Source organism: Euphorbia lathyris, chromosome 8 (assembly GCF_963576675.1).
Source record: "Euphorbia lathyris chromosome 8, ddEupLath1.1, whole genome shotgun sequence".
Classification (NCBI taxonomy): Eukaryota; Viridiplantae; Streptophyta; class Magnoliopsida; order Malpighiales; family Euphorbiaceae; genus Euphorbia; species Euphorbia lathyris.
The window spans coordinates 28,771,178-28,796,108 of NC_088917.1; the positions used below are offsets into that span (position 1 = coordinate 28,771,178).

General features: G+C 35.3%; 3 protein-coding genes and 1 long non-coding RNA gene across 10 annotated transcripts; 2 read left to right on the plus strand and 2 right to left on the minus strand.

Moving 5' to 3' along the window:
• Positions 1-733: 733 nt before the first annotated feature.
• Positions 734-7,724, minus strand: LOC136203074 (uncharacterized). 3 transcript variants are annotated; one of them, XM_065994122.1, is made up of 18 exons: positions 7,476-7,724; positions 6,342-6,427; positions 5,914-6,254; positions 5,753-5,819; positions 5,482-5,666; positions 5,349-5,415; positions 4,964-5,253; positions 4,815-4,881; positions 4,532-4,701; positions 4,386-4,449; positions 3,954-4,300; positions 3,443-3,875; positions 3,257-3,354; positions 3,057-3,100; positions 2,468-2,642; positions 2,136-2,280; positions 1,737-1,864; positions 734-1,486 (listed from the first exon to the last, which is right to left on the minus strand). In XM_065994122.1, the coding sequence occupies exons 2-18, from the start codon at positions 6,397-6,399 to the stop codon at positions 1,337-1,339; spliced, it is 2,829 nt and encodes a 942-aa protein (XP_065850194.1). In that variant the 5' UTR covers positions 6,400-6,427; positions 7,476-7,724; the 3' UTR covers positions 734-1,336. The 3 variants fall into 3 exon arrangements, with proteins under 3 accessions (XP_065850194.1, XP_065850193.1, XP_065850195.1); XM_065994121.1 differs by having other exon boundaries at positions 4,386-4,455; XM_065994123.1 differs by lacking the exon at positions 6,342-6,427 and having other exon boundaries at positions 4,386-4,455; positions 5,914-6,337.
• Positions 7,725-10,169: 2,445 nt separating this feature from the next.
• LOC136203325 (uncharacterized) lies at positions 10,170-21,464 on the minus strand. 5 transcript variants are annotated; one of them, XR_010674793.1, is made up of 5 exons: positions 21,258-21,464; positions 20,561-20,739; positions 20,098-20,209; positions 10,574-10,794; positions 10,170-10,471 (listed from the first exon to the last, which is right to left on the minus strand). It is a non-coding gene; the product is annotated as an uncharacterized lncRNA (long non-coding RNA). The 5 variants fall into 5 exon arrangements; XR_010674792.1 differs by adding an exon at positions 12,715-13,013 and having other exon boundaries at positions 10,170-10,794; XR_010674791.1 differs by adding an exon at positions 12,715-13,040 and having other exon boundaries at positions 10,170-10,794.
• Positions 13,544-15,846, plus strand: LOC136203324 (phenylalanine ammonia-lyase-like). Its single transcript, XM_065994446.1, has one exon. The coding sequence runs from the start codon at positions 13,621-13,623 to the stop codon at positions 15,754-15,756; it is 2,136 nt and encodes a 711-aa protein (XP_065850518.1). The 5' UTR covers positions 13,544-13,620; the 3' UTR covers positions 15,757-15,846.
• LOC136203323 (phenylalanine ammonia-lyase-like) lies at positions 17,597-19,931 on the plus strand. Its single transcript, XM_065994445.1, has one exon. It carries the CDS (start codon positions 17,693-17,695, stop codon positions 19,826-19,828), a length of 2,136 nt encoding a protein of 711 aa, XP_065850517.1. The 5' UTR covers positions 17,597-17,692; the 3' UTR covers positions 19,829-19,931.
• Positions 21,465-24,931: the final 3,467 nt, after the last annotated feature.

Here is a 24,931-nt window from a genome sequence, read left to right on the forward strand (position 1 = left end):
CCTGTATTATAGATTTCTAAGGAGATCGCAAATGATTTCTATTATTAATCAGATTTTGTTGATTGAATCTATTCCTAATCTGAACAAGGCTTATTCAATGTTACTTAAATTATAAAGAAAAATAAGTTTTCTACAACTAAAGACTAAGAACCATATTCACAATTAGAAAAGCTACAAATTTAACCCTATAGTTATTAGGAGAAAACAGATTAAGATTCCAGGTATAGACCCGTGCAATGTTAGCACCAGCATTTTGTAGATAGATCAATTTTAGCCTCCATTAACAGCAGATACAACAGAATCTCATTTTCAGTTAATTTGGTTCCATGTCTGCACCAGCTAAGCTACACCAGCATCAATGTGGAACCAAACAGTGCTAATATTGCACAATTTGATATGTGGAGTCTAAATTTGTCCTCCCCTAATAACCATAGCCCTAACTACCATATCCCATTAGAAAATAGCAAATTTACAGAAGAGAAAGCAACAAAACATGCTAAAGAAAGGTACAGGAATCAATCAGCCAATCTACAGCTTCAATACAAAATTTGAAATTGTACAGAAACAGAACAGTTGTTGACAAATTGATAAAAAAGTAAACGGCAATGAGAAACTTAACCTAAAAGCATTGTGATAACTTAAATTAGGGGGATCTGAAAATCCAACAACTGGTATGAATTTCTAAGATAAAGAAAACATGCTAAAGAAAGGTACAGGAATCAATCAGCCAATCTACAGCTTCAATACAAAATTTGAAATTATACAGAAACAGAACAGTTGTTGACAAATTGGTAAAAAGTAAATGGCAATGAGAAACTTAACCTAAAAGCATTGTGATAACTTAAATTAGGGGAATCTGAAAATCCAACAACTGGTAGTATGAATTTCTAAGAAAATAAGAAAAGAGAGAAGACCTTTACTAGTAACATGAAAAAAGAAGCAATTTCTCGAAATGTGGAGGAAGACAAGGAACAAAGAGGCAGTGTCTTAAAGAGGCGTGAGGGAAGGTTGAGCTGCAGCGATTTCGGTGTTCAGAGCTATCAAGTTGAAAAGACATCCAACTGAAGTTACACAGTGTTACATAGTAGTGCCGTAACTTTGCAATCTCCGGCGTGTTTTTGCGGCCAAGTTGAAATAGATGTTTTGGTTGGATGTAAGAGTGAGCTCGGAATTGTACATTGCAAAAATATGACATCAGCTACTTGGGCCATTCTGCCATTAAGCTTGCCAGGTTTGAAAGGTGAGCAACTTACCCAAAATTTGACTGTATCTTCAACTAGCACTTGCAAAAAAAATACAAAAAAACAGAACCCTCTATTAAACTTTATCCTGCTAATCAATATACACTTTGGTAAGAATTCCATATATCCATGTCATCTTCATCTTCATCTCCGTCATACTTTGGACAATCAATTCCACCTCCATTCCCTACATTATCTTCATCAATTATATCCTCATCACCACGCTCCGTTTTTGCAGTATCCTCCTGCAACCACATTTATGAATCGGTAAATTTTGCATCTCAAGACCGATAAGAGTCAAATATATAACCATTTCAATCTTTTATTTCTCCTTTCCTATGTGTGTTTCCTAATTGCAACTCAGACTGATTTTTCCAGAAAACCTCTTTCTCAGCATCGTAAGGCCCTTCACCAGCTTATATAATTAAATGACTACTTGCTAGACTGCATCTGAAGCATCGGCTGAACAAACAAAACAAAACACAGTATACTTACATGGGTTTCATGATTTAACTCTGCCTCCTCATCTGAAGCACCAGCTGAACCATCTTTGTTGGACTCATTCTCTCCCGAAGTAAAAACCAGCTGCAGCTGCTCAATCACTTTTTCAAAATAAGAATTATCTGCAACAACACAAAACAATAATGTCAGAAGAAAACTATTTGTATTAATTATTTTTATTTAATCTATCAGATTTTTTCATTAACTTGCTTTATTTGACATATCTAGCAAAAGTGAAGCACGATTTTCATTGTGCCCCATCTCTCTTGATAGTCAGACAGGTGAATCATCCCATAAGAAGAAAACTAAAATCATTGTGTAAATCTTCCAAAACCTAATGATGGATTTAACAGAAAATTTTGGTTGTATTTTAGAAGTGTGATATACTGTCACCTTTAGCTCGACTGCCGAGAGCTTCAGAAAGCAGTAATGGATGCTGACGCTCTTCCTTCTTATATTTCAACTTCATTTGATGTCGTGTTTTTCCAGGGAAAAGTTGTTGTATCATTGAAAGATCAGTCCCAAATTGACGAATTCCCTGAAACAATTCAATTGTTGATGCTTGTATCAGTTAACATATCAAATACACAAGAGATGATAATCCATTGGATTATAAAAAGCAAGATACATAAATCAAGAAATATTTGACCCATAAATATGCCAAGTCCAACATCTTAGAAAGATATATCAGTTCACTTTCTTTTTAGAACTAGAGTCATATTTACCTCGTAAAACAATTCTGTGTCTTGTTTTGACCATCTAGATTTGGGTGTTTTATCCATGAAAGAATTGTGATTGAATAACTTGTTTGATTGATCTTCAGCGTAGCCTCCATCTTGTTCTGAAGCAACAGCATCTTCTTCATTAAGAGACTCTTCCCCATGGGCAGAGTTGTTAGACCTTTGTCAGCAATCAAAAGTAGATGTTAAATGGATAGACATAAAATAGGAATGACACAGCAAGCATGTGCTTCCTTCCTATACTAAATTGATTGGAGAAATGTCTTTCACACTTTCCAATGCACACTACCACTGAATTATTCTAAGCAAAACATATACGTAGTTGTCTAGATGTCACATGATAATAAATAATTAAAATCTTTGACGTGGCAATACATGAAAGCTGGATTAGTGTAGCCATTTCCAGCCATGCTATCTATAGAGAAAACAGTTGATATATTGTCCTTGAGGGGATACACATCTGGAGTATTTGATTTACTTAGTGCTCCAGAAACATACAGCAATAACATCCAACCAGACAAGTCCAATGAAAATAGAAGTCAACTATGTAAGCCTGCTTTTACTCATTACATACCTCTGATCAGTTGAAGCATTCTTTGATGCCTTGGCCTCCTTAACCTGCATGAAAGAACAAATGAAGATCAAGCAGAGAAAAAACTGCAGTGCAGTATTCCAAGGATATATAGTTCAATGTATCTTTTAGATGCTATTAGTGGAAAAAACCATAGAAACTTCAACAATGTCATTCTAGAAGCAAAGACTTGAACTACATACTGCTAAGCTCTCCTTGTACCCTGCAAGCAAAATAATATCTTTAAAAGGAAGCCTCTGAAAATCAACTTCATCCTCTGGAATGCTAAGCAAATCTTTCACTGCATAAAAGAAAATAAAATATAATAAAATTAATTTCTTCCAAGAAAGAATACCCTTCAAATAATCAGGTACAAATATTGAAACTACATCTGTTTTTCCGACGAGTGGAGTGAGAGAACTTCTTTTGCGGCACTTGAGTTGAATGTTCTTGTGCATCATTGTCTCTCTTGCGTCTTCTACCTGGATTTTGGTTCTTCACTGCAGGTTTTTGTGATTTTTTTGTAGCTTTTTTCTTTTGAGATGTAACTTTTGATCTATCTTCATCATCATCCTCATCCACTCTGTAATCATAATCATTATCATCATCTGCAATAGAAGTACTGGGAGTTTCAGAAGGGAAGCTGCCATTATTATGAGTTTCATCCTCAGGCTCCTCAACAAATTGCGGACCAGCAGTCCTTTTCCTTGGACGCCTGGTTGATTTGTCACCTTCCTTCCCATCGCCAGCCAAGGAAAATTGTTTGGACTTGTGAGGAGGATGTGATACTGCAGATGGTTTTTGCTTTTTACTCTTTGAACTCTGAGGAACAGCCAAATGCAAATTAGGACAATAGCAACTCAGAATACCAAATAATTCTATTCAAATTGAAGAAATTACCTCGTTCACAGGAACTCCATATCCATCTTCTTGGTACAAAATATTTGCATCACTAGATTGAGAAGCTTCAGCAACGTTTATATGTTCTTCATTCATTGGTAACTCGGGTGTAGTAGCATCTGGGGAAATGAAATTGCTAAAGCTCATAGATGAATAATCAAGAACCTCATCGGATGGGAAAGTAGGAATCAAGCCCTCATTCCCATACGCTGTTTCAGAAGTAATAAATTGAGTCTCTGTTGGAGGTGCGACAGACCCAACTGCACCCTGCGGAACATCAGTAACAGTTGGCTTCTCTTTACCATTTAGTACCTTGGGCTTTGGCTGGAGTTTTCTGGAACAAGATTCTAAACAAACAAAGGCTTAGTACCAAAGAAAAACCACAACACAGTAGAATGCATATATGATGCAAGCAGCTAGTTTTGAATATACCAAATACATTGGTTGAGTCAGGTAAAAAGTCCGGCCTTTCCACGTTGAAAAAGGGTCCTGATTCCTGAAACTACCCAAATAAATACTAAATCAACCCATATTTTCATAAAAGATTTCCTGAAATTGATATAAGTGCATATCCTCACCTCTGACTGCAGTCCTCCATCATCTGCCTGAACAACAGATTCATTACAAGTTACTGAATCTAGGACTGCTGTATTGCATGCCCTGAGTATTGAAGAGTTACCAGAGTTTTGAGTTGGAAATCTACATTGTTGTTCTGTCTCCTCATCATTTGAAGTAGGAAGAGGAATCTCTGGAGGATGTCAAAAGAAAAAGTAAAAGATAAATCCGCCATCATAGTTCACATAATAAGAAGACAGCCTCAGATAAAATGGTTCGAGAATTCAAAGAAAGGTTTACACCCACCTATGTTGTTTGGTCGCTGGGTAACAAAATCATGAATATATTCCAACCCCAAAAATATGTCTGCATTCTGAGAAAATAGGATTTGTCAATATGCAATTTTATAAAATAAATAAATAAATACCAACATATAACAGACACTAGTTTCTTGCCTCTCCTATTGGTTTTTCAAAGCCAGAATGTGTATCACTGGATATAACTCCAGAGTTTGTGTAGTCATCATTTCTCAGTGGCTCTCCGGTTACCAAGTTCTCCGTGGTAGTTAGAGATGAATCAACTGAATTAGTCAGTTCACCACCTCCAACCTCAACAAATTCAGCAGACAGATTTGCTGAGACAATAGTAGCTATTCTACCACTAGAAATGGGCATAACAATTGCCTCAGAGGCTCCCTTCCTGGGCTGGACCTTTGCTTTAGGTTTAAATTTGCCACCAACTCTTGCTGCAGCATTAATTGATGATAAGAACAACTGCCCATGAAGCTCAAAGATTACTAATGTAATAGGAGATTGAATTTTGCGTTAATACATGAATTACCATTATCTACAGCAGGCAGAAAAAGAGCATCACCAATAGGGTCCAATTCTAACCCCAAGGAACCTACCTAAGAGCAAAAGAATTATCAGAAATCATGCAGAAAGCCTGAACAGGAAAAAAATATATATCTTACATCTTCTGTTGATTTCATAAAGCGGGAGCTCCAACCACTATTAACATCAGATGCTCCATTCTCCCAGTTCATAGCATCTATTGAGTCCAGCTCGTCCAAGCATAAACCATGGTTGTCATTCCGAGGTTCGTTGGCTACAGAAGAAGTAGCCAAGGACAAAGATGTTGATTCCTTAGACCTGTTATCTGCAATAGACTAGTCAGTTGAATCATCAAGTGAACTTTTAAGTTAAAAGACATAGACTGGGCTTTAGCTTTATTTTTAGACTCACCCTCAATTGCAGTGGAATTAGGAACATGAACATCTAAAGAGTGCAAATCAGGCTGCAAAGAGTCTGCCTGAATTGAAAAGAATTCCAGCATGAGCACGGTAATAAAACTTATAAATCATACAGTTGGACTAGAGTAGTTCAAGAAAGGTTATAAAACTCACTGTTACCAACAAACCAGAATCTTCATTAACCTTCAAAGACAGGGCATCTGAAGAATCTGGATCCTCTATTCTTGCAACAACTTGAGTTGAGGAATTCACTGGTTCTCTCTTCGTGTTTTCTCTGTTATTTCCCAAAATTTCTTCTTTTTCTATCAATGTTGATGAAGCTACAGAAAAACCAGCAGTACTTTTCAATCTATCATCCACCGTATCAACAGTCATGCCCAAGGGAGTTTGAAGAGAGGACCTAGACTTTTCCTTGACATTGCTTGGAAGGGATGTCGAAGTTGCCTTCCCTGGTCGTAGTTTTCCCCTTGGTTGAAACTTCCCAGCAACCCGAACTGGTAACAGATTCGAACAACCATTAACTTGTAGAAGATCCAAGGCAACTAGAGCAACAATGCAATAAGTTTCCAAACATCACCTACCATGGTTGAGAGCTTTTTCAGGAACTAAATCGGCAAAAGGGTCCAAACCAGAATCCATTGAACCAATATTGATATGTATTCAAATTCTGTTTAAACGAATAACAGTTGCTTAGAACAAGGGGAGAACCCGAATACAAAATAAATTGGTTCAAATCTAGGTCAAAATCAAATTAATAATAATATGAAAACTCAATTTCAAATCAAACAACTATGAAAAGAAACTGGTAATATAAAATCACAAGTACATGAAATGTAAATACTTCCAAAAAAACGAGGAAGGTTCTGCTGGGATGGGCAGGAAGGCCAACGGACAGTAGGGAAGGAAGTTACAGATTCCAATGTGCTTTCATGTGACACTATAACCCTATCGGCTGCAAGGTTTCTTCCCTGTTTTAATTGAAGTAACTGTTTAGTTTTCTTCTTCTTTTTTCAAATCACCTTTTATGTTACTTTTCATAAGACTGATTAAGTTATTCAACCAAAATTGAAGGTCTAGAAGTAAAAAGAAATAGAAAATGAGATTCAATAGCTTAACACGAAATCGCATTATTAATATATTTGAATATTGTAATTAGATTAATATTCCAAAGACCAACTTAAAATATCCCCTTTACTGAATTGCAGACTAAACCAAAGGCAAGTGACAACGCACGAGCATATCTCTAAATCAAAAATTAAGAAACTAAATGGTAAACACCTATGAAGCACCAATACAGGTACAAACAGAATCTCATTTTCAGTTAATTCGGTTCCATGTCTGCACCAGCTAAGCTACACCAGCATCCACGTGGAACCAAACAGTGCTAATATTGCACAATTTGATATGTGGAGACTAAATTTGTCCTCCCCTAATAACCATAGCCCTAACTACCATATACCATTAGAAAATAGCAAATTTACAGAAGAGAAAGCAACAAAACATGCTAAAGAAAGGTACAGGAATCAATCAGCCAATCTACAGCTTCAATGCAAAATTTGAAATTATACAGAAACAGAACAGTTGTTGACAAATTGGTAAAAAGAAAATGGCAAAGAGAAACTTAACCTAAAAGCATTGTGATAATTTAAATTAGGGGAATCTGAAAATCCAACAACTGGTATGACTTTCTAAGATAATAAGAAAAGAGAGAAGACCTTTATTAGTAACATGAGAAGAAGCAATTCCTCGAAATGTGGTGGAGGAAGACAAGGAACAAAGAGGCGTGAGGGAAGGTTGAGCTGCAGAGATTTCGGTGTTCGGAGCTATCAAATTAAAAAGACATCCAACTGAAGTTACACAGTGCTACATAGTAGTGCCGTTACTTTGCAATCTCCGGCGTGTTTTTGCGGCCAAGTTCAAATATATGTTTGTGTTGGATGTAAGAGTGAGCTCGGAATTGCACATTGCAAAAACGTGACATTAGCCACAATATATAATGACTTTCTTCTTTTCGTTTACAAAAATTTTCTTTTTATTAGTAATATTTATATAACAAAATATACCATCCTATATTTATTTATATATAAATAAATAAATGAAAAAATATAATGATAATAATAAAATATTATTTAACGTTGTATTCAAATTTTTTGATGTAATATCAATGTGTGGAAGAAAACTCTTTGGAAATGGTTTTAGTAGAGTAAAAACAATTTTAAATATACTTTACTTAGTAGTCTTTATATTTTTTCTTAATACGTTGGAGTAGCCTAAAGACTCTAAAATACCGGAATGGTCTCTAGGTTCGAGACCCAGAAAAGTATGAAAGCTAGGAGCCATTATATTGTTGAAAAGTAAACACTTTTTCATAGAAAACTTCCTCTCCTCCGAAGACCTAAAATCGTAGGGTATTCATCTAGCATGATGCTTTTTCTATGAAGTCCATTTTACTAATAAACTCGATCTTAAATGTGTTCGTTCCAAAAACCGACGGGGAGCACCTCAATATACTATCACACGAAATGCAAGCAAGACTTATCTCTTTTGAAGCAGTCAAGACTTTAAATGGCGCACATCTTCTAGTCAGCAAGACAGGACTCGATAAGGCTTCTCTTTGGGGTGGCGAGTCGGAGGCAAAGGCCATATCCCGAAGTTAACTCATAACTCTAGGAGTGAAATAAGAGTATGAAAGCCTTAACGTTTCTTTTTTATGGCTCTCTAGTTATATGTAAATATTGATATAAAAATGCTTCATTTTCAGGTTGAATTATAGAATTTTTTTGCAATGCGTAGCTGGATTTACAATTGTTAAACTATTAGGATTGGATGAAATAGTTGATTTTCTGGTATTAGCGGATTCAAATAAATAAATATTTGAGTGCATATATATATAAAGGGGAAAAATTGCATCTTTGCCCCTGATCGTTTTGACTTTTGTAGATTAAGTATTTGATCTTTTAATTTCATACTTTGAGCGCTTGATCAATTATAATTGCACACATTGAGTCATTGTTTACTAGAAAAGTAAAAGTTAGTTTGGAAATATCAAACTCCGTTATAAGAGTATTACTCAATTCATTAGTGTCTAAAATTACATTTGTTTAGAGAAAGTTAACGGAGGTAAATAAAAATAATGGAATGTAAAATATCACATTAACCTTGTTTGATAGTCTTTTTTTTAGAAAATAAATTAATGTTAATGAAAGTTACACTTTTACTCTTTTTTTAACCTCAAAATTGTTGGTTAAGGAGAGTAATCAAATGAAATTACATTCTATAAACTTCGAAACAATATTAGTTTTCAACTTTTATTTCCATCACTTCTCTTTTCTTTCTCGGATTAAAAAAATTAAAAAAATACAAATCCGATTAATCCCTGATTCTCGGATTAGTCCCCTGGAGACCTCTATATATATATATATATATATTCTGGCTGTAAAAGGTAAACCCTTTCTCATGAAAAAATGGAAATATTATCTTATAGATTTATGTCAATGTCATTTTTATATGTCTGATTTCAACTAGAAAAGAGCTATATAAATTCATTATCAAATAATTCTTTGGCTATCTTTCAAGTGTACAAAAAAAAAACGTTTGATAATACGTAGTCAATTGCTAGAAGATTCATATCTAATAGATAAAGATAATACTATATATATATATATATATATATATATATAATGTCCTTAAAAAATAAAAATGTACCAACAAAATAAAACTAATAATAAAATGTGTCAATAGAAGAATATTAATATCCTTAAAAATAGCATTTGATAATTTTATTATTTAATATTTTATTAGCACATTTTATTTAGGTCATCCATGTCAACATAGTAGGCTTATCACATTCAAGTTCCGTCCTAGTGGTTAGGAAAGATGTCAAGTTGAGTCTTGTATTATAATTAGACTTGTCCAGGAGTCCGGATACTCGTCCGGTCCACCCAAACCCGCGTTCCTTGGGCCGAGCTTGGACAATGAAAATTGATATTAGGTCCAATCCGGCCCAGGTCCGCTAAAACCCGCCTATTTTTTGGGCAGGCGTGGGATTAACAAAAATAGCATGAGTTGGTCCAGCCCGGCCCGCCTATTAATATTAAATAATAAATTTATATATTTACATTAAATATTTAATTTTAAGTATAAAGTTTGTTTTTTATAATTAAAATTTATATATATTTTTTAGATGGGTTTATATGGGTTGGGTTTGGAATTTGATTTTTAAGCTCCAGCCCGGCCCGGTCCGAACCCGCCTAAATTAATAGTGGGCTGGACTAGGCTTGGACTAAGCAATGTTACATAAAAACCCGATAGGTCCGGTCTGAGCCCAATCCAACCTGGCCCATTGACAGGCCTAATTATAATCCAACATAAACACTATCATTTATTATCTGGGATGATGCATCCTTTGGTATTGAATTGTCTGGCATCCTGAACCTGTTAGAACAATTAATCTATGGATGAAGATAGTGATATGAATTTATTGATATCACTACTAATTCCACAAAAATGCAGCAGTTGGTTTAACTGGAACTGCAGAAATTTCTCAAAGACAAGAATGTCAAATGTTCATACAAAGAGGCAAGATCTTCGACTCCACGTTAACGGCTTTTGCTGGATGTCAAAGGTCTCGTACGTCTTCTTCTCGACTTTTTCAATCTTATAGTCAAGAGATTCTTAAAGTTCTTTTACCGTTTTCTTGACTTGACAAACACTGTAAAATGCATCAGTCAAAGCTGTTTAAAATATAACTACGACAAAGAAAGTTAGAATGCCTCCATGTCTCAACAATATTGAAGACAGTAGCAATATCTACCTCATCCTCTCTAATAGCGCCTTAGCCATAGTTAAGTAAAATAACATTTTTTTGTTGCCACGTTTTAAAAATTCACACCGGTCTAGCATCTCGTTGTGGTTTATAGGTGCTGCCACTCATAAGGTTAGGCATCGTGCCTCATAAGTGTTCGTGTTCTCGTTCCGTGAGTCAGGCCCATTCTAAGAACTGGTACCATCTCCGAGCACAATTTCAACCATTTTCTGAAATACAAACATATCACATTAGAATCGACAAGAAAATATAATTTGTTTTACCAAAACAGAAATAAACAAAAGATTTGTTTATAATATTCTGTCCGATTTTATTTTTTCTGCCCAAAAAGTCTGGAAAAATCATTCGTTCGTCAAGATAATCCAATCAATGTATCCATGTTCGACTCTTTGGAAAGATAATTTTATTATGTCTTAAGATCGTTAGCAATAATATATCTAGAAAGAGAACGAAACAGAATTAAAATAATAGATACCATGTTATTTATACTTTGAAATTACAAATATAACAAGAATTACAGAATACTTCCATCCTTCGAATGAACAGAGAATAACAGTAAAAGGAAATGTTGAGGCCTCTCAAGGAAACAGACTCCTTAAGACAAAAAATTTGCTCTCTACCAACAATATAGAGCGAACTCTAGTGTGTGCAAATAATCAAGGACTGAAAGCACATAGATAGGGTTGTAAATGAGCCGAGCCGCTCATGAGCGGTTCAGTGGTCGGCTCGATTTGTAAACGAGACGCTCGTGAGCATGATTTACTGGCTCGGTTCGTAAACGAGCCGAGCTTAAGCAAGCCAAAGCTCGGTTCGAAAGCTCGCGAGCAGGCTCGATTAGAACATTTAAAAACAAATTTTAGTTTTGTAAAAACTATATAGTTTTGTGTTAGTTCACAAATATCTAAACTTAATATTATTTCATTTTCTATTAGATAAGTTCGTTCACAAACATAATCAATGAGTAATAGACGAACTATTTGTAAGCATCTTGTTTATTTATTCACGAACTTTGCTTGTGAGCTTGTTTATGTATACAATTAAAGAGTTATTTGCGAGCAAACTTCACAAATATAATTAACGATTTACTCACCAAACAATTCATGATTAGATAATTTCTTAATGAACCAAGTCCAAAGAGGATTTTGGGCTCGAAACAAGCATGAAGCTCGTTGAGCAAGCAAAGCTCGGCTCGGGCTCGAGCTCGAGCTCGTTAATTTTATAGCAAGTTCAGCTCGGGCTCGAGCTTGTTAATTTTATAGCGAGCCGAGCTTGAGCAGGTCAAAACTCGGCTCGATTACAGCCCTACACATAGACAACAAATTACAAGGAGCAAGAACAAATTTTGCAAGAGGAAAATTTCATCTCAGTATAAAGTCTATCCACAAAATGCAAAAAAAAAAAAAAAAAACGTCTACATTAATTTATCGATTAAACATGAAATATTATTATTTTTTTTTTGGTAAGAAAGGAAAGGAAAAAACAAAACCAACAAAAAACCTACACCGGAATCAGTCTAGGAAGGCTGACTCCAATCCTATCATCTAGGAGAGAAGGCAAAAGAAAAGAAGGAGGAACAGATAGGGTAGAAACACCTAACATTCTCCCATGCCCAGCAGCGGCTAAGCGATCCGCCACGCGGTTTTGCTCCCTAAAAATATGGGAGAAATTAAGATACTCAAAGGCAGGACGAAGCCTCAAAATAGCTTTGATGAGATTCTGGCTCTTCAGACAAACAGTCTGGCTATCTGAAATCCTGTTAATAGCCTCCAGATTATCAGATTCCACCGAAAGCTTTTTAACACCCATGCGAATGGCGAGTTTAATACCTGACAAGATACCCCAAAGCTCCGCAGAAAAGGAGGAGCCCGTCCCCAAGTTATGGGTAAACCCCGCCATCCAATTGCCACCAGCATCCCGAAGAACTCCTCCAGCAGCAATTCTGCCATTGCTAAGGCAGGAGCCATCAGTATTCAACTTAGCAAACCCTTCTCTAGGCTTACTCCAGCCAACTAGCAGGATCTCTTTATCCGGGGAGGGGCGAACAAGGGAATCTCTTTCAAAGCTTTTAGTAATAACAAAGAGCTTCTTCGAGAAGAAAAACAGTAAATCAGGAATAAGGACAGCCTTACCCGCAAATAATTCTTCATTCCTCCACTTCCAGATTTGGTGACAAGTAATAGCAAAGAGGATGGCACCGTGCTCCATGTTGGCCAGCAAGTTCCCTTTGGCTCCTTGAGAGAACCAGTCCCCTTCAGAAAAGGCCATGAAAGAAGGGAGGATGTGATGAGGGAGGATCCCTTCCCAGATCTTCTTACTATTTGGGCAATCCCTCAAGGCATGGCACAAGGTTTCCACATTGCCTCTGCATCTACTACAGGCACTAGACTCAGTCAAGTGCCTTCTGTGCCTATCCGCATTCGTAAGGAGCCTGTCTTTGATACCCAGCCAAAGGAAGCTTAATGACAAATAAAATATCTTAACATTAATTCATAAACTAAACATGATTTAATATTGTTAAATATAGATAAACGCTCTTAACATTAACTCATCACTTAATCAACAATTAATATTGTACAAATTAAAGTCATTTTTTCTCAAACAGTTAGTTTACACCTCATATAAAAATATACATTGAGACGAAACCACCTAAATGGAAACTAACTAATATATATATATATATAAAAACTATTTATATAAGTACTCAGTTCTCTCACCCACCACAACAAACCACGTTTTGTATTTGATAAAAAGGAAATTAAAAAGCCACTAGTTCAGTTTTTCTAAAGGAAATTCAAAAGCCAATAGTTCAGTTTTTCCACTGTCTTTCGTTGCATATTCCTTATCCATTTATATTTTACTATTAAAAAGCCGCCTGTTCCACTCTCAGTCCGAGTCCTCCACTCCCTATAAATACACGCTTCCTCTAACTTTTCTTCTCAGTCCCCACTACCATTCTTTCATTTCATTTATACCTTTTTTATTCTTTTCTCTGTTTATATCTCTGGTTTGGTTCCCAAATTCAACAAACAATTTCAATGGCAGCACTTACAGATACTATTTCTCCTGTCTTCAAACACTCCACCGAAAACAACAAACTTTGTGTTTCTTTTCTTTCAAATCCACCTAACACCTGGAAGAAGGCTTCCGAAGCTATGCAATCTGCTCATTTTGATGAGGTTTTTAAAATGGTTTCAGAATATGATCATTCTGAAACTGTTGAAATCAATGGCACCAATCTCACTGTTGCTCAGGTCACTGCCATTGCTCGGAGGAGTCAAGTCACGCTTCTTCTCGATGATGTTACTGCTCGTGATCGTGTCGCAAAGAGTGCTGATTGGGTTTCTCTCAACATTTCTCGCGGAACTGATACTTACGGCGTTACCACTGGTTTTGGTGCTACTTCTCATAGGCGAACTCATAAAACTGCTGATCTTCAGGCTGAGCTTATTCGATTCCTCAATGCTGGTGTCATTGGAAAAGAGTTTCTTCCCACTAGTTATTCCAAAGCTGCTATGTTGGTTAGAACCAATACACTTATGCAGGGCTATTCTGGTATTCGTTGGGAGATTCTTGATTCCATGGCCAGGCTTATCAATCATAATTTGATTCCTAAATTGCCGCTCAGAGGGACTATTACTGCCTCCGGTGATCTTGTTCCGTTATCTTACATTGCTGGCTTGTTAACCGGCCGCCACAATTCCAAGGTGGAAACCCCTCAAGGCAAAGAGATTACAGCTCTGGACGCTTTGAAGAGAGCTGGAATTCATTCTCCTTTCGATCTGCAAGCAAAAGAAGGTTTGGCCCTTGTCAATGGAACAGCAGTTGGCTCAGCTGTGGCTGCAACTGTTTGTTACGATTCAAATATCTTAGCACTTCTCGCAGAAATTCTTTCCGCTTTGTTTTGTGAAGTTATGCATGGAAAATCTGAATTCACAGACCCTTTAACCCATGAGCTTAAGCACCATCCTGGCCAGATTGAAGCTGCTGCAATTATGAAACACCTTTTAGACGAAAGCGATTACATGAAAGAAGCTCAAATTCGCAATGAAAAAGACCCTCTTTCTAAGCCTAAACAGGACAGATACGCCATTAGAACTTCTCCTCAATGGCTTGGTCCTCAGATTGAAGTTATCCGTGCAGCCACGCATTCCATTGAGAGGGAAATCAATTCTGTCAACGATAATCCCCTCATTGATGTTTCTCGGGATCTTGCTCTTCATGGAGGAAATTTCCAAGGAACACCTATTGGAGTATCCATGGACAATCTCAGGATTGCCATTGCTGCAATTGGGAAACTAATGTTTGCTCAGTTCTCTGAACTTGTCTGTGATTACTACAACAATGGCTTGCCTTCTAATTTAAGCGGAGGGCCTAATCCCAGCTTGGATTATGGACTCAAAGGTGCAGAAATTGCCATGGCTTCTTACTGCTCAGAGCTTCAGTATTTGGCAAATCCGGTGACTACCCATGTTCAAAGTGCTGAACAACACAATCAAGATGTGAATTCTCTCGGTTTGATTTCAGCAAGGAAAAGTGCTGAAGCCATTGATATCTTAAAGCTCATGTCAGCAACCTTCATGGTCGGCCTTTGCCAGGCAATTGATCTGAGGCATTTGGAGGAAAACATGAAGGAAGTAGTGAAACAAGTAGTGCGCCAAGCAATAAGGAAAACCCTTTACATGGATAAAGATGGATCACTGCTCGAATCTCGATTCTGCGAGACAGAACTCTTGCAGGTTATTGAGCATCAGCCTATATTCTCCTATCTTGATGACCCAACAAATCCTTCTTATGAACTTCTGCTTAAATTGCAAGAAGTACTAGTCCGAAAAGCACTTCCAGATTCAAAATCTGGAGTTGCTGATAGAAGTGGCTATACAGTATTTAAGCGAATACCGGTTTTCATGGAGGAGTTGAAGGCGACACTTGGAGAAAATGTGTCGAAAGCAAGAGAAAGATATGACAGTGGAGAATTCGTTACAGAAAACAGGATCAATAAATGCAGGACTTATCCTGTTTATCAATTTGTAAGAGGTGAAGTTGGGACTGAACTTCTCAGTGGAGCAAAGAAGGTGAGTCCAGGAGAGGACATAGAGAAAGTTCTTGAGGCTATTGATGAAGGGAAGTTGGGGGAAGTGTTGATGAAGTGCTTGAAAGATTGGAAAATGTAATTATTCTGTACATGATAATAAGTTCTACTAAAAATGTACTTGGATTCGAACACGGACTTTGCAATAAAGAATCCTGAAAATCTTTCCTTTCCTTTGTTCTAAAGCACGGAATCTCGTTAGACCCTGCCTAGCTAATTCTAACCAAATGTCAGGATTTTTCAATTCCTCATCCCTCTAAATCTTGTGCTTTGCTCCATCAATGCTTAGCTTGGTTTCCTATATGCCATTTGGCTCTCTTACTATGTTTTTCAACGTATCTCTTTCTGTTCTACTGATAATATATGATCTATATGCTTCCAAAACTCAGTCATGCTACTTTTCTTTTCTTTTTTAACATAACAGAATAGAAGTATAAAATAATGTCAAGAAATTATTTATTTTTAGTAAAAACAGGTTGCCATAGCCGAGGGAGACAATCTTCTAATTCCAACTACGTTGGCACCCCATGAGAGAAACCCAAGAACAGCAACGAACCAACCTTATTAAAAAGAAAAAGAAAAGAAATACACAATGAACCAAAGAGAAAAAGTAAGGCACAGATGCTTTGTCCTACTAATATCTTGAAAAACAAAAGTAGAAAAAATATCAGGAATGAGTTCCACCAGTAGAGATGAGTAGCCGTAACACCAAACTTAGCTAGACAATCAACATCACCATTACTTTACACGGACAATATTATGCTCCAGAATTCGCAGACAAGCCGTCCAATCTTGAAGGAGCTCCGGATCGTATCAAAAGCTTTCCGTATGTCAACTCTAATAGTCACATTTCTGCCAAAACATTTTTTATTATTTTAAATATTGAAATACACTTTTATATATTTTATTTTTTCGCTCATTTCTTTCTCTCTCCTATCTCATTTTAATAAAGATATTACTTTCATATTTTAAATATATTCTTAAAAATATTTAAAAAGAAAACAGTAATATTTTTATTTTTAATAAAATTTATTAATAACTATCAATATTAATATGGATATTTTACATTTCATCAAAAAAAAAAAAATATGGATATTTTACATGATGCTAATAATAAAATCCAAAACTTGTATTCTCTTACTAGTATGTTGTCCACTAAAAACTTGTATTTCAATTCTTTCATTTAGAAATATGCCTAAACTAACGGGTTTTTTGATTCATTTCTCCTAAACTTTTTCGTTTTGAAACGATCCGATTTTAAGGGGTGGCGTCGGAGTGAAAGAACTGAAAGACTGAAGGGTAAATTTCTACTGACTGCATACCAATATGAGTTTCTAATGATTTAGTATTTTTCTAATCCAATTCTGAAGATTTAATTTTATAAATCTCCCATTTTCAATCCAAACTGGAGATTTCTAAATCCGCATTGAATTGTATCCAGTCCAAATAACAATAGAGACAAGAGTTAAAAGGGGTCATGGACAGCACTAGAGACAGAGCTATAAAAGACAAACTGATGATTGTTGAATTGAAATGCTAGTAATATTTATTGATTTAATATGGTAGTTAGTTTGTATTTGATATAAAAACATGCATGAGATGAAAGCATCTAAGTAAGAACTAATTTACTTTCAAAAAAAAAATAACTAATTTAAAAATAAACTTATTATAGACCATTTCAAAGTCAATGGTCAAGTTTAGAGTACTCAGTTCTCACCAACCCACCCACTAGACTGAGACCAATCCACGTTTTCTTCTTCCTCCATTGACAATAAAAATGAAATTAAAAACCCACTAGTTAAGTGTTTCCACTCTCTTTCCTTGCAAATTCCTTATCTAATTATTTCATCATTCATTCACGCGCCCTTTTCCCACTTACTTCCTCCTTCTCCCTATCTATAAATACACATTTCCTCTAACTCTTCTTCTCAATCCTCACTAGCATTCTTTCATTCCTTTAACACCCTTTTATTCCTTTCTTAGTCTTCTCTTAACATCTCTCCTTCTCATATTCAACAATGGCAGCACTAACCGATTCTGCCTCCCCTGTCTTCAAACAGTCCACCCAAAACCACACTCTTTGTGATTCTTTTCTTTCAAACCCACCTAACAGCTGGAAGAAAGCTTCTGAAGCTATGCAATGTGCTCACTTTGATGAGGTTTTTAGAATGGTATCACAATTTGATCATTCTGAAATTGTTGAAATCAAAGGCACCAATCTCACTGTTGCTCAGGTCACCGCCATTGCTCGGAGGAGTGAAGTCACGCTTCATCTAGATGATGTTACAGCTCGTGATCGTGTCGCAAAGAGTGCAGATTGGGTTTCTCTCAACATTTCTCGCGGAACTGATACTTACGGTGTTACCACTGGTTTTGGTGCTACTTCTCACCGGCGAACTCATAGAACTGCTGATCTTCAGGCTGAGCTTATTCGATTCCTCAATGCTGGTGTAATCGGAAAAGAGTTTCTTCCCACTAGTTATTCCAAAGCTGCTATGCTAGTTAGAACCAATACACTTATGCAGGGCTATTCTGGTATTCGTTGGGAGATTCTTGATTCAATCGCCATGCTTATCAATCATAATTTGATTCCTAAATTGCCGCTTAGAGGGACTATTACGGCCTCCGGTGATCTTGTTCCGTTATCTTATATTGCTGGCTTGTTAACTGGCCGCCACAATTCCAAGGTGGAAACACCTCAAGGCAAAGAGATCACAGCTCTAGAAGCTTTGAAGAGAGCGGGAATTCATTCTCCGTTCGAGCTGCAAGCGAAAGAAGGTTTGGCCCTTGTAAATGGAACAGCAGTTGGCTCAGCTGTAGCTGCTACTGTTTGTTATGATGCCAATATCTTATCACTTCTCGCAGAAATTCTTTCCGCTTTATTCTGTGAAGTTATGCACGGAAAATCTGAATTCACAGACCCTTTAACACATGAGCTTAAGCACCATCCTGGCCAGATTGAAGCTGCTGCAATTATGAAACACCTTTTAGACGAAAGCGATTACATGAAAGAAGCTCAAATTCGCAACGAAAAAGACCCTCTTTCTAAGCCTAAACAGGACAGATACGCCATTAGAACTTCTCCTCAATGGCTTGGTCCTCAGATTGAAGTTATCCGTGCAGCCACGCATTCCATTGAGAGGGAAATCAATTCTGTCAACGATAATCCCCTCATTGATGTTTCTCGGGATCTTGCTCTTCATGGAGGAAATTTCCAAGGAACACCTATTGGAGTATCCATGGACAATCTCAGGATTGCCCTTGCTGCAATTGGGAAACTAATGTTTGCTCAGTTCTCTGAACTTGTCTGCGATTACTACAACAATGGCTTGCCTTCCAATTTAAGCGGAGGGCCTAACCCCAGCTTGGATTATGGACTCAAAGGTGCAGAAATCGCCATGGCTTCTTACTGCTCAGAGCTTCAGTATTTGGCAAATCCGGTGACTACTCATGTTCAAAGTGCTGAACAACACAATCAAGATGTGAATTCTCTTGGTTTGATTTCAGCAAGGAAAAGTGCTGAAGCCATTGATATCTTAAAGCTCATGTCAGCAACCTTCATGGTCGGACTTTGCCAGGCAATTGATCTGAGACATTTGGAGGAAAACATGAAGGAAGTAGTGAAACAAGTAGTGCGCCAAGCAATAAGGAAAACCCTTTACATGGCTGAAGATGGAACACTGCTCGAATCACGATTCTGCGAGAAAGAACTCTTGCAGGTGGTTGAACATCAACCTGTATTTTCCTATCTTGATGACCCAACAAACCCTTCTTATGAACTACTGCCTAAACTGCAAGAAGTACTAGTCCGAAAAGCAATTCCAGATTCAAAATCTGGACTTGCTGATGAAAGTGGCTACACGGTATTTAAGCGGATACCGGTCTTCATGGAGGAGTTGAAGGCGAGACTAGGAGAAAATGTGTCGAAAGCAAGAGAAAGATATGACAGTGGAGAATTTGTTACAGAAAACAGGATCAGTAAATGCAGGACTTATCCTGTTTATCAATTCGTAAGAGGTGAAGTTGGGACTGAACTTCTCAGTGGAGCAAAGAAGGTGAGTCCAGGAGAGGACATAGAGAAAGTTCTTGAAGCTATTGATGAAGGGAAGTTGGGGGAAGTTTTGATAAAGTGCTTGAAAGATTGGAAAGTGTAATTTATGTTAGATATTATTCGTTTATCATAAACGTATATCAAAAATGTATTTAAATCTTAACATTTATTTGCAATAAAGAATCCTGGAAAAAAATTCCTTCATTTGTCCCAAAGCACGGAATCTTGTTAGCTAATTCAAACCAAATGTCAGGATTTTCTTTTCTTTGTTAAATATCTAGCCTATGAAGATCTATTTATTGTATCAGAGTTTTGTATCAGCTCATTAGCTGACGTGACTAGTTCATATAGTAAAAGTTCTCGTATACATACCTTTGTAATAATCAGTTAAATGAAGAGCAGAATCTTTCTCTTCATACTTGCTTGGTTGATCCTATTAGCAAAATGCAGCAATTGGTTGGTTTGACTGGAAGTGCAGAAATTTCTGAAAGGCAAGAATGTTCATTTGTCATCAGTTTGCAGATTGCTCCAAGATAACAACTGTAGCATCAGTTTTCTGGCTAAAGAATTTATGATGCAGAACTTGGTTTCTAAAGAGTCAATAGCAGTTTGGAGTCTTTGTTAGAAGAGGAAAAGAATAGAAGAATTCAAAGGGCCTCTTTCATCCCATGTTGTTTCAGTTTGTGTGAGAAAAGAGCCAACCCAACGAACAAAAAATTAAACCTTGGAGTAGCCAAAATCACATATTTTAAGTGGTCTAAAAGTGTGTTTTCAAGTTTCAGATCTCTGTGACAAATTTATAAGTCAGGCAATTGTATATTGATGTGAAACATACCATGGAAGAAAAATCTCGCCATAAGGAATCTCCTTTACAAATCATCAGTGTATAAAATTGGATGGAAAGTGATCGAACAAGCATTACAACCTCATCTTCACTAAATCTACCAGCACAAAGAGTTCACCACCAGCTGCATATTCCACAACAATTGCTAAATGGGTCGGAGAAAATAAGACCTGCAAGGAACAAATAAACATCATCTTTCTGTCTATATTCTACTCAACAAATAAGGTATCTTCTGAAGTCCTTTACACTAGAATTGAGGTTCGACACTTAGCCAACGTGCAGAAATAGACAGAATCCCAGCTATATTAAAATCAACCAAATTTAAAGGCAGGCATATGGTGATTTTAGACAAATTTGGCAGGTTAAGTATCAATTTAAAGGAATCAACTCCACAGGGAAGACCATGAAATTTGCAGGTTATTATTAGATGAAGAAGAAGAAGAGACTTTGTATGCAAATACACTGCCAAACAAAATTCAGTATGAAATCGTATGTTGTTCTGTATTAATTACATCAAACCCATCACTCAGAATTGCAATTATCGACCTAACAGTATGAAAGTAGAAAATAAGTGGGAACTAAGTAACCAGCTAATCATATATATCCTATCTTAATTCAATAATCTTTGAATGAAATCATCAATAACTAACTATTCATATATATTCTATTATACAATTTGGAGCAAAACCTCCCAAAAACTTGACATGGCTCTTCTTTGCCATACAAATCGCACTCAGGGATCAGCATTGCCTCTGTCGGCGAAAGTCTGCCCATCAGCTTCTTGAACAGAAAATGCCCCACCAGTTCTTCGTCGGTAGGTAGGAATCGGTAACCAGGAACAATGTCCAACTGCGACATTGGCGCGTTTGTTCATCTAAATCCTATTAGAGGGACTCTACCCTCCAACCACTTTATTTCACCCATTTCTAAATAATTTTCTTCATAAAACATCTCCAATTGAAAATAAATCCCACGTCATGTAATATTTAATTTTATTTACGTTTAATCAATTAACATATTTTATAATAATAATAAAATTCATTAATAAATTAATATTAATAGAATAAAAAATCTATTAATATTTAATAATAATAGGATAAATATTTATAATTTGAATAATTTATTTAATTGAATTTAAAAATTAATAACGTAAATATAATTTATTTTAATTGATTTTAGTAATTAACAAAAATACATTACATTAAAGAAATATATATTTGAAAAAACGAACAAAGTAAATACATTAAATTAAAAAAAAAACATGATTGAAAGAGTAAAATTTTCCGATGCTAAGTAGTAAGATTGGTGATTGATTCCGAAACATTTCCAAATGTGCTCATAATTAGATATGCGGTTATTATCATCCAACTCTGGCATAAATGTACATCATGTTTCCAAATATTACCGTTTTATAACCGTTGGAATTGATATGATATAATAAAAAAAAAATTCAAACACCACACAAAAAAAAATATTACCATTTGAAGATCATCAATTACTTTTAAAACATAAAAAAAATATTATAATAAAAAATAACTTTAATCTTTCGGTTGATACAAATAAAAAAAACTTACTATGCAGCCAATATTTGGTGGGGGCCCACGTATGAATCACCAATTTGGATTCTCAGAAAATCCAAAATGCTTTGCGTGTGATTAAAAGCTACAGATCCAATAAAATAAAAACAGACAGTGTGTGTGATCTCTTTTCTCCCTTCAGCGCGTGATACCCATTTCAGCCTTTTTAATCTAAGAGAGTCATTGAATCCAGCGACTCTCCCAATCCCGGAGACAACAAATTGTACCACTCTAGTGGTTGCAAGTAGACCTAGCAATTATCGTGTTCGAGTCGTGTTCGTATCGTGTCATTTCGGGTTCGTGTCAAAAAGAGTAAACCCAAACCCAACCCAAAAACTTTCGTGTCAAAGTCGTGTTAACCTATTCGGGTTAGTGTCGATTTCGTGTCGTGTTTTCGGGTTACATGTAATTTTGTTATGCGTATATATTAATAATAACTCTTAAAAATATAAGAAGATTTGGTACTGTTTTTAAACATTTTATATCATTTTTAGATTAGTATGCTAACAATAATTATCGAAAAGTTCGATAATATCATGTTAGAGGGTTATGTAATGTGTTTATAACAATTTAGGAAATTCAAATTAATATTTGCAATTAATAATTATAATTTTATTATCTTTATTAATAAAGTGACATAAAAAAACATGAGAGAATATAACAATAATTTTCAATACCGTGTCATTTCGTGTCGTTTTCGGGTTCACATATCAACACTAACCCAACCCAAAAATTAGCGTGTCAGTTTCGTGTCAACCCAAAAATGACACATTACCTATTAAGCTCAACACTAACACTAAAAATCCGTGCCGTGTTCGTGTCGTGTAATCGGGTCGTGTGTCATTTTGCCACCTCTAGTTGCAAGTATCTACACAACTTCAAATTGGTCCTTATATGCAACCACTAGAGTTGCTCTTAGATGTCTTTTTGGATAAAAATAGTTTGTTGTCTCTTATTTATTGATTTCACTATTTATTTATTATATAATAAGTTCATTATTTTAATTAATGTTCATAAACTCACGTTTTATAGCACACAGAATATGATTTAATATGTATTGATCATATAATATGACATGTAATACGAAACAAAAATAATTTGCTAAAAAGACATGTAATATGAAATGGAAGGAGTATCGATCAATTTTCCTTGGGATAGAGTGCAAATAGCATGAATAATTTTACCTATGTTGCATCATTTTTTTAGAGATAAAATTGATACTGTAACGGGCTACTTTTGTATTTTATCTTTCTTTTTATTGAATTAAATTTTTTATTTGAAACTAAAGAACAATTCATGAATTGGTGAAAACACAATTATGATTGCTTGAATGCTCGTTAAATGTGTAAGTCGTTCAAGCTATACAACTTTTTTTTATGTATGTAGAAACTTTAATTTAAGGGGAAGATCTATCTAAAGAGTGTTAAAGGACTTCAAATAATTAGATAAACTATATAAAAAAACTATTAATGAATAAATATTTACTTTTTCTATGACAATTTTATGAGGGGTGAGCATGAATTTGATTAGTAATCCAATTGAACTGTTGGTTAATCGAACTGAAATAGGTCGTATTTTCAAAACCAAATCGAATCGAATAAGATTGGTAACCGAATATTATCAAATCGAAAATTTTTGTTTCTATTACTGACCGAATAATCGAATACTTATAGTATTCCATTTCTTATATATTTTTGTTTAACTGTTTTTTTTTTTTTTTTTTGAAAAAGTTTAACTTGTTTTCAAATAATATACATATACAAAAATTATGATTAAAGAAATCAAAGGTCACTAATTAAATATTTATATATATAAAGATAAAACTATATTTTTTTTGAGGTTCAACTTTATATTTTATAAGTTACTTTTATATATTTAAAGATAAAATTGTATTTTTTTATATTTATATATTAAGTTTGGTTCGGTTATCGGTTACACCGATATTTTTTTTAGTAACCTAACCGATAATTGATTATCAAACTAAGCCAAAATTAAAATTGAACCGAACCAGAATGTTAAAAATAACTGAACTAAATTAAAATTTTGGTTCGATTATCGATTTGGTAATCGATTACAGGATATTTTGCTCATTTCTATCTGGGTAAATTACATCCACGGCTACTAAACTTTAAAATGTAACGTAAAAACCACTGAACTTTACACTTTGTTACACATGTCACCGCTAAACTTCAATCAACGTTTCAAAATGATCGTTGATGATCTCAAAATTAAAAAAAAAATCAAGAATTAATGATATTCTAAGCAACTTTAATTTTTTTTAAAATTCGTTTTGAGGTCATTTAGGTGTTGTTTTGTTAGGAAAAAATAAATTTTTAGATAGAGAAAACTTCAAAAATTGTGATTTTGAAAAATAAAAAATGTGATTTCATGGTAAATGTCGTTCTAGACAATTTTAATTCTTAAATATTTTCATTTTGAGATCGTTAAGGATCATTTTGAGGAGTTAATTAAAATTTAGTGGCCACGAGTATAACAAAGTGTAAAGTTCAATGGTTTTACCGTGAATGTTAGTAAAGTTAAGTGGCTATGGATGTAATTTATCCTCCTTATTTTGAAGAGGTTGAGTAGTAAAGCTCGAGTTGTAGGACAAGGCAGAACGGGACGGAAATGGTTCCTTTATTTCCGTCCATGAATACTTTGACGAATTCTCATCCTCTATCCATGTATATGATGAATCAGGGAAAAATCTCTCTCAACCCCTGCTCCATCAGTATTCCATGGGGATCTGATTTATCGTAAAGATTTTATTCTTTTATTTTATATT

Coding starts and splice junctions, on each gene's coding strand:
- LOC136203074 (XM_065994121.1), bottom strand. CDS start 6,399: ATGGATTCTGGTTTGGACCCTTTTGCCGATTTAGTTCCTGAAAAAGCT. Junction 5,416..5,481: donor TTATGAAATCAACAGAAGAT/GTAAGATATATA, acceptor TTTTGCTCTTAG/GTAGGTTCCTTGGGGTTAGA. Junction 3,876..3,953: donor ATGGAGTTCCTGTGAACGAG/GTAATTTCTTCA, acceptor GCTGTTCCTCAG/AGTTCAAAGAGTAAAAAGCA.
- LOC136203324 (XM_065994446.1), top strand. CDS start 13,621: ATGGCAGCACTTACAGATACTATTTCTCCTGTCTTCAAACACTCCACC.
- LOC136203323 (XM_065994445.1), top strand. CDS start 17,693: ATGGCAGCACTAACCGATTCTGCCTCCCCTGTCTTCAAACAGTCCACC.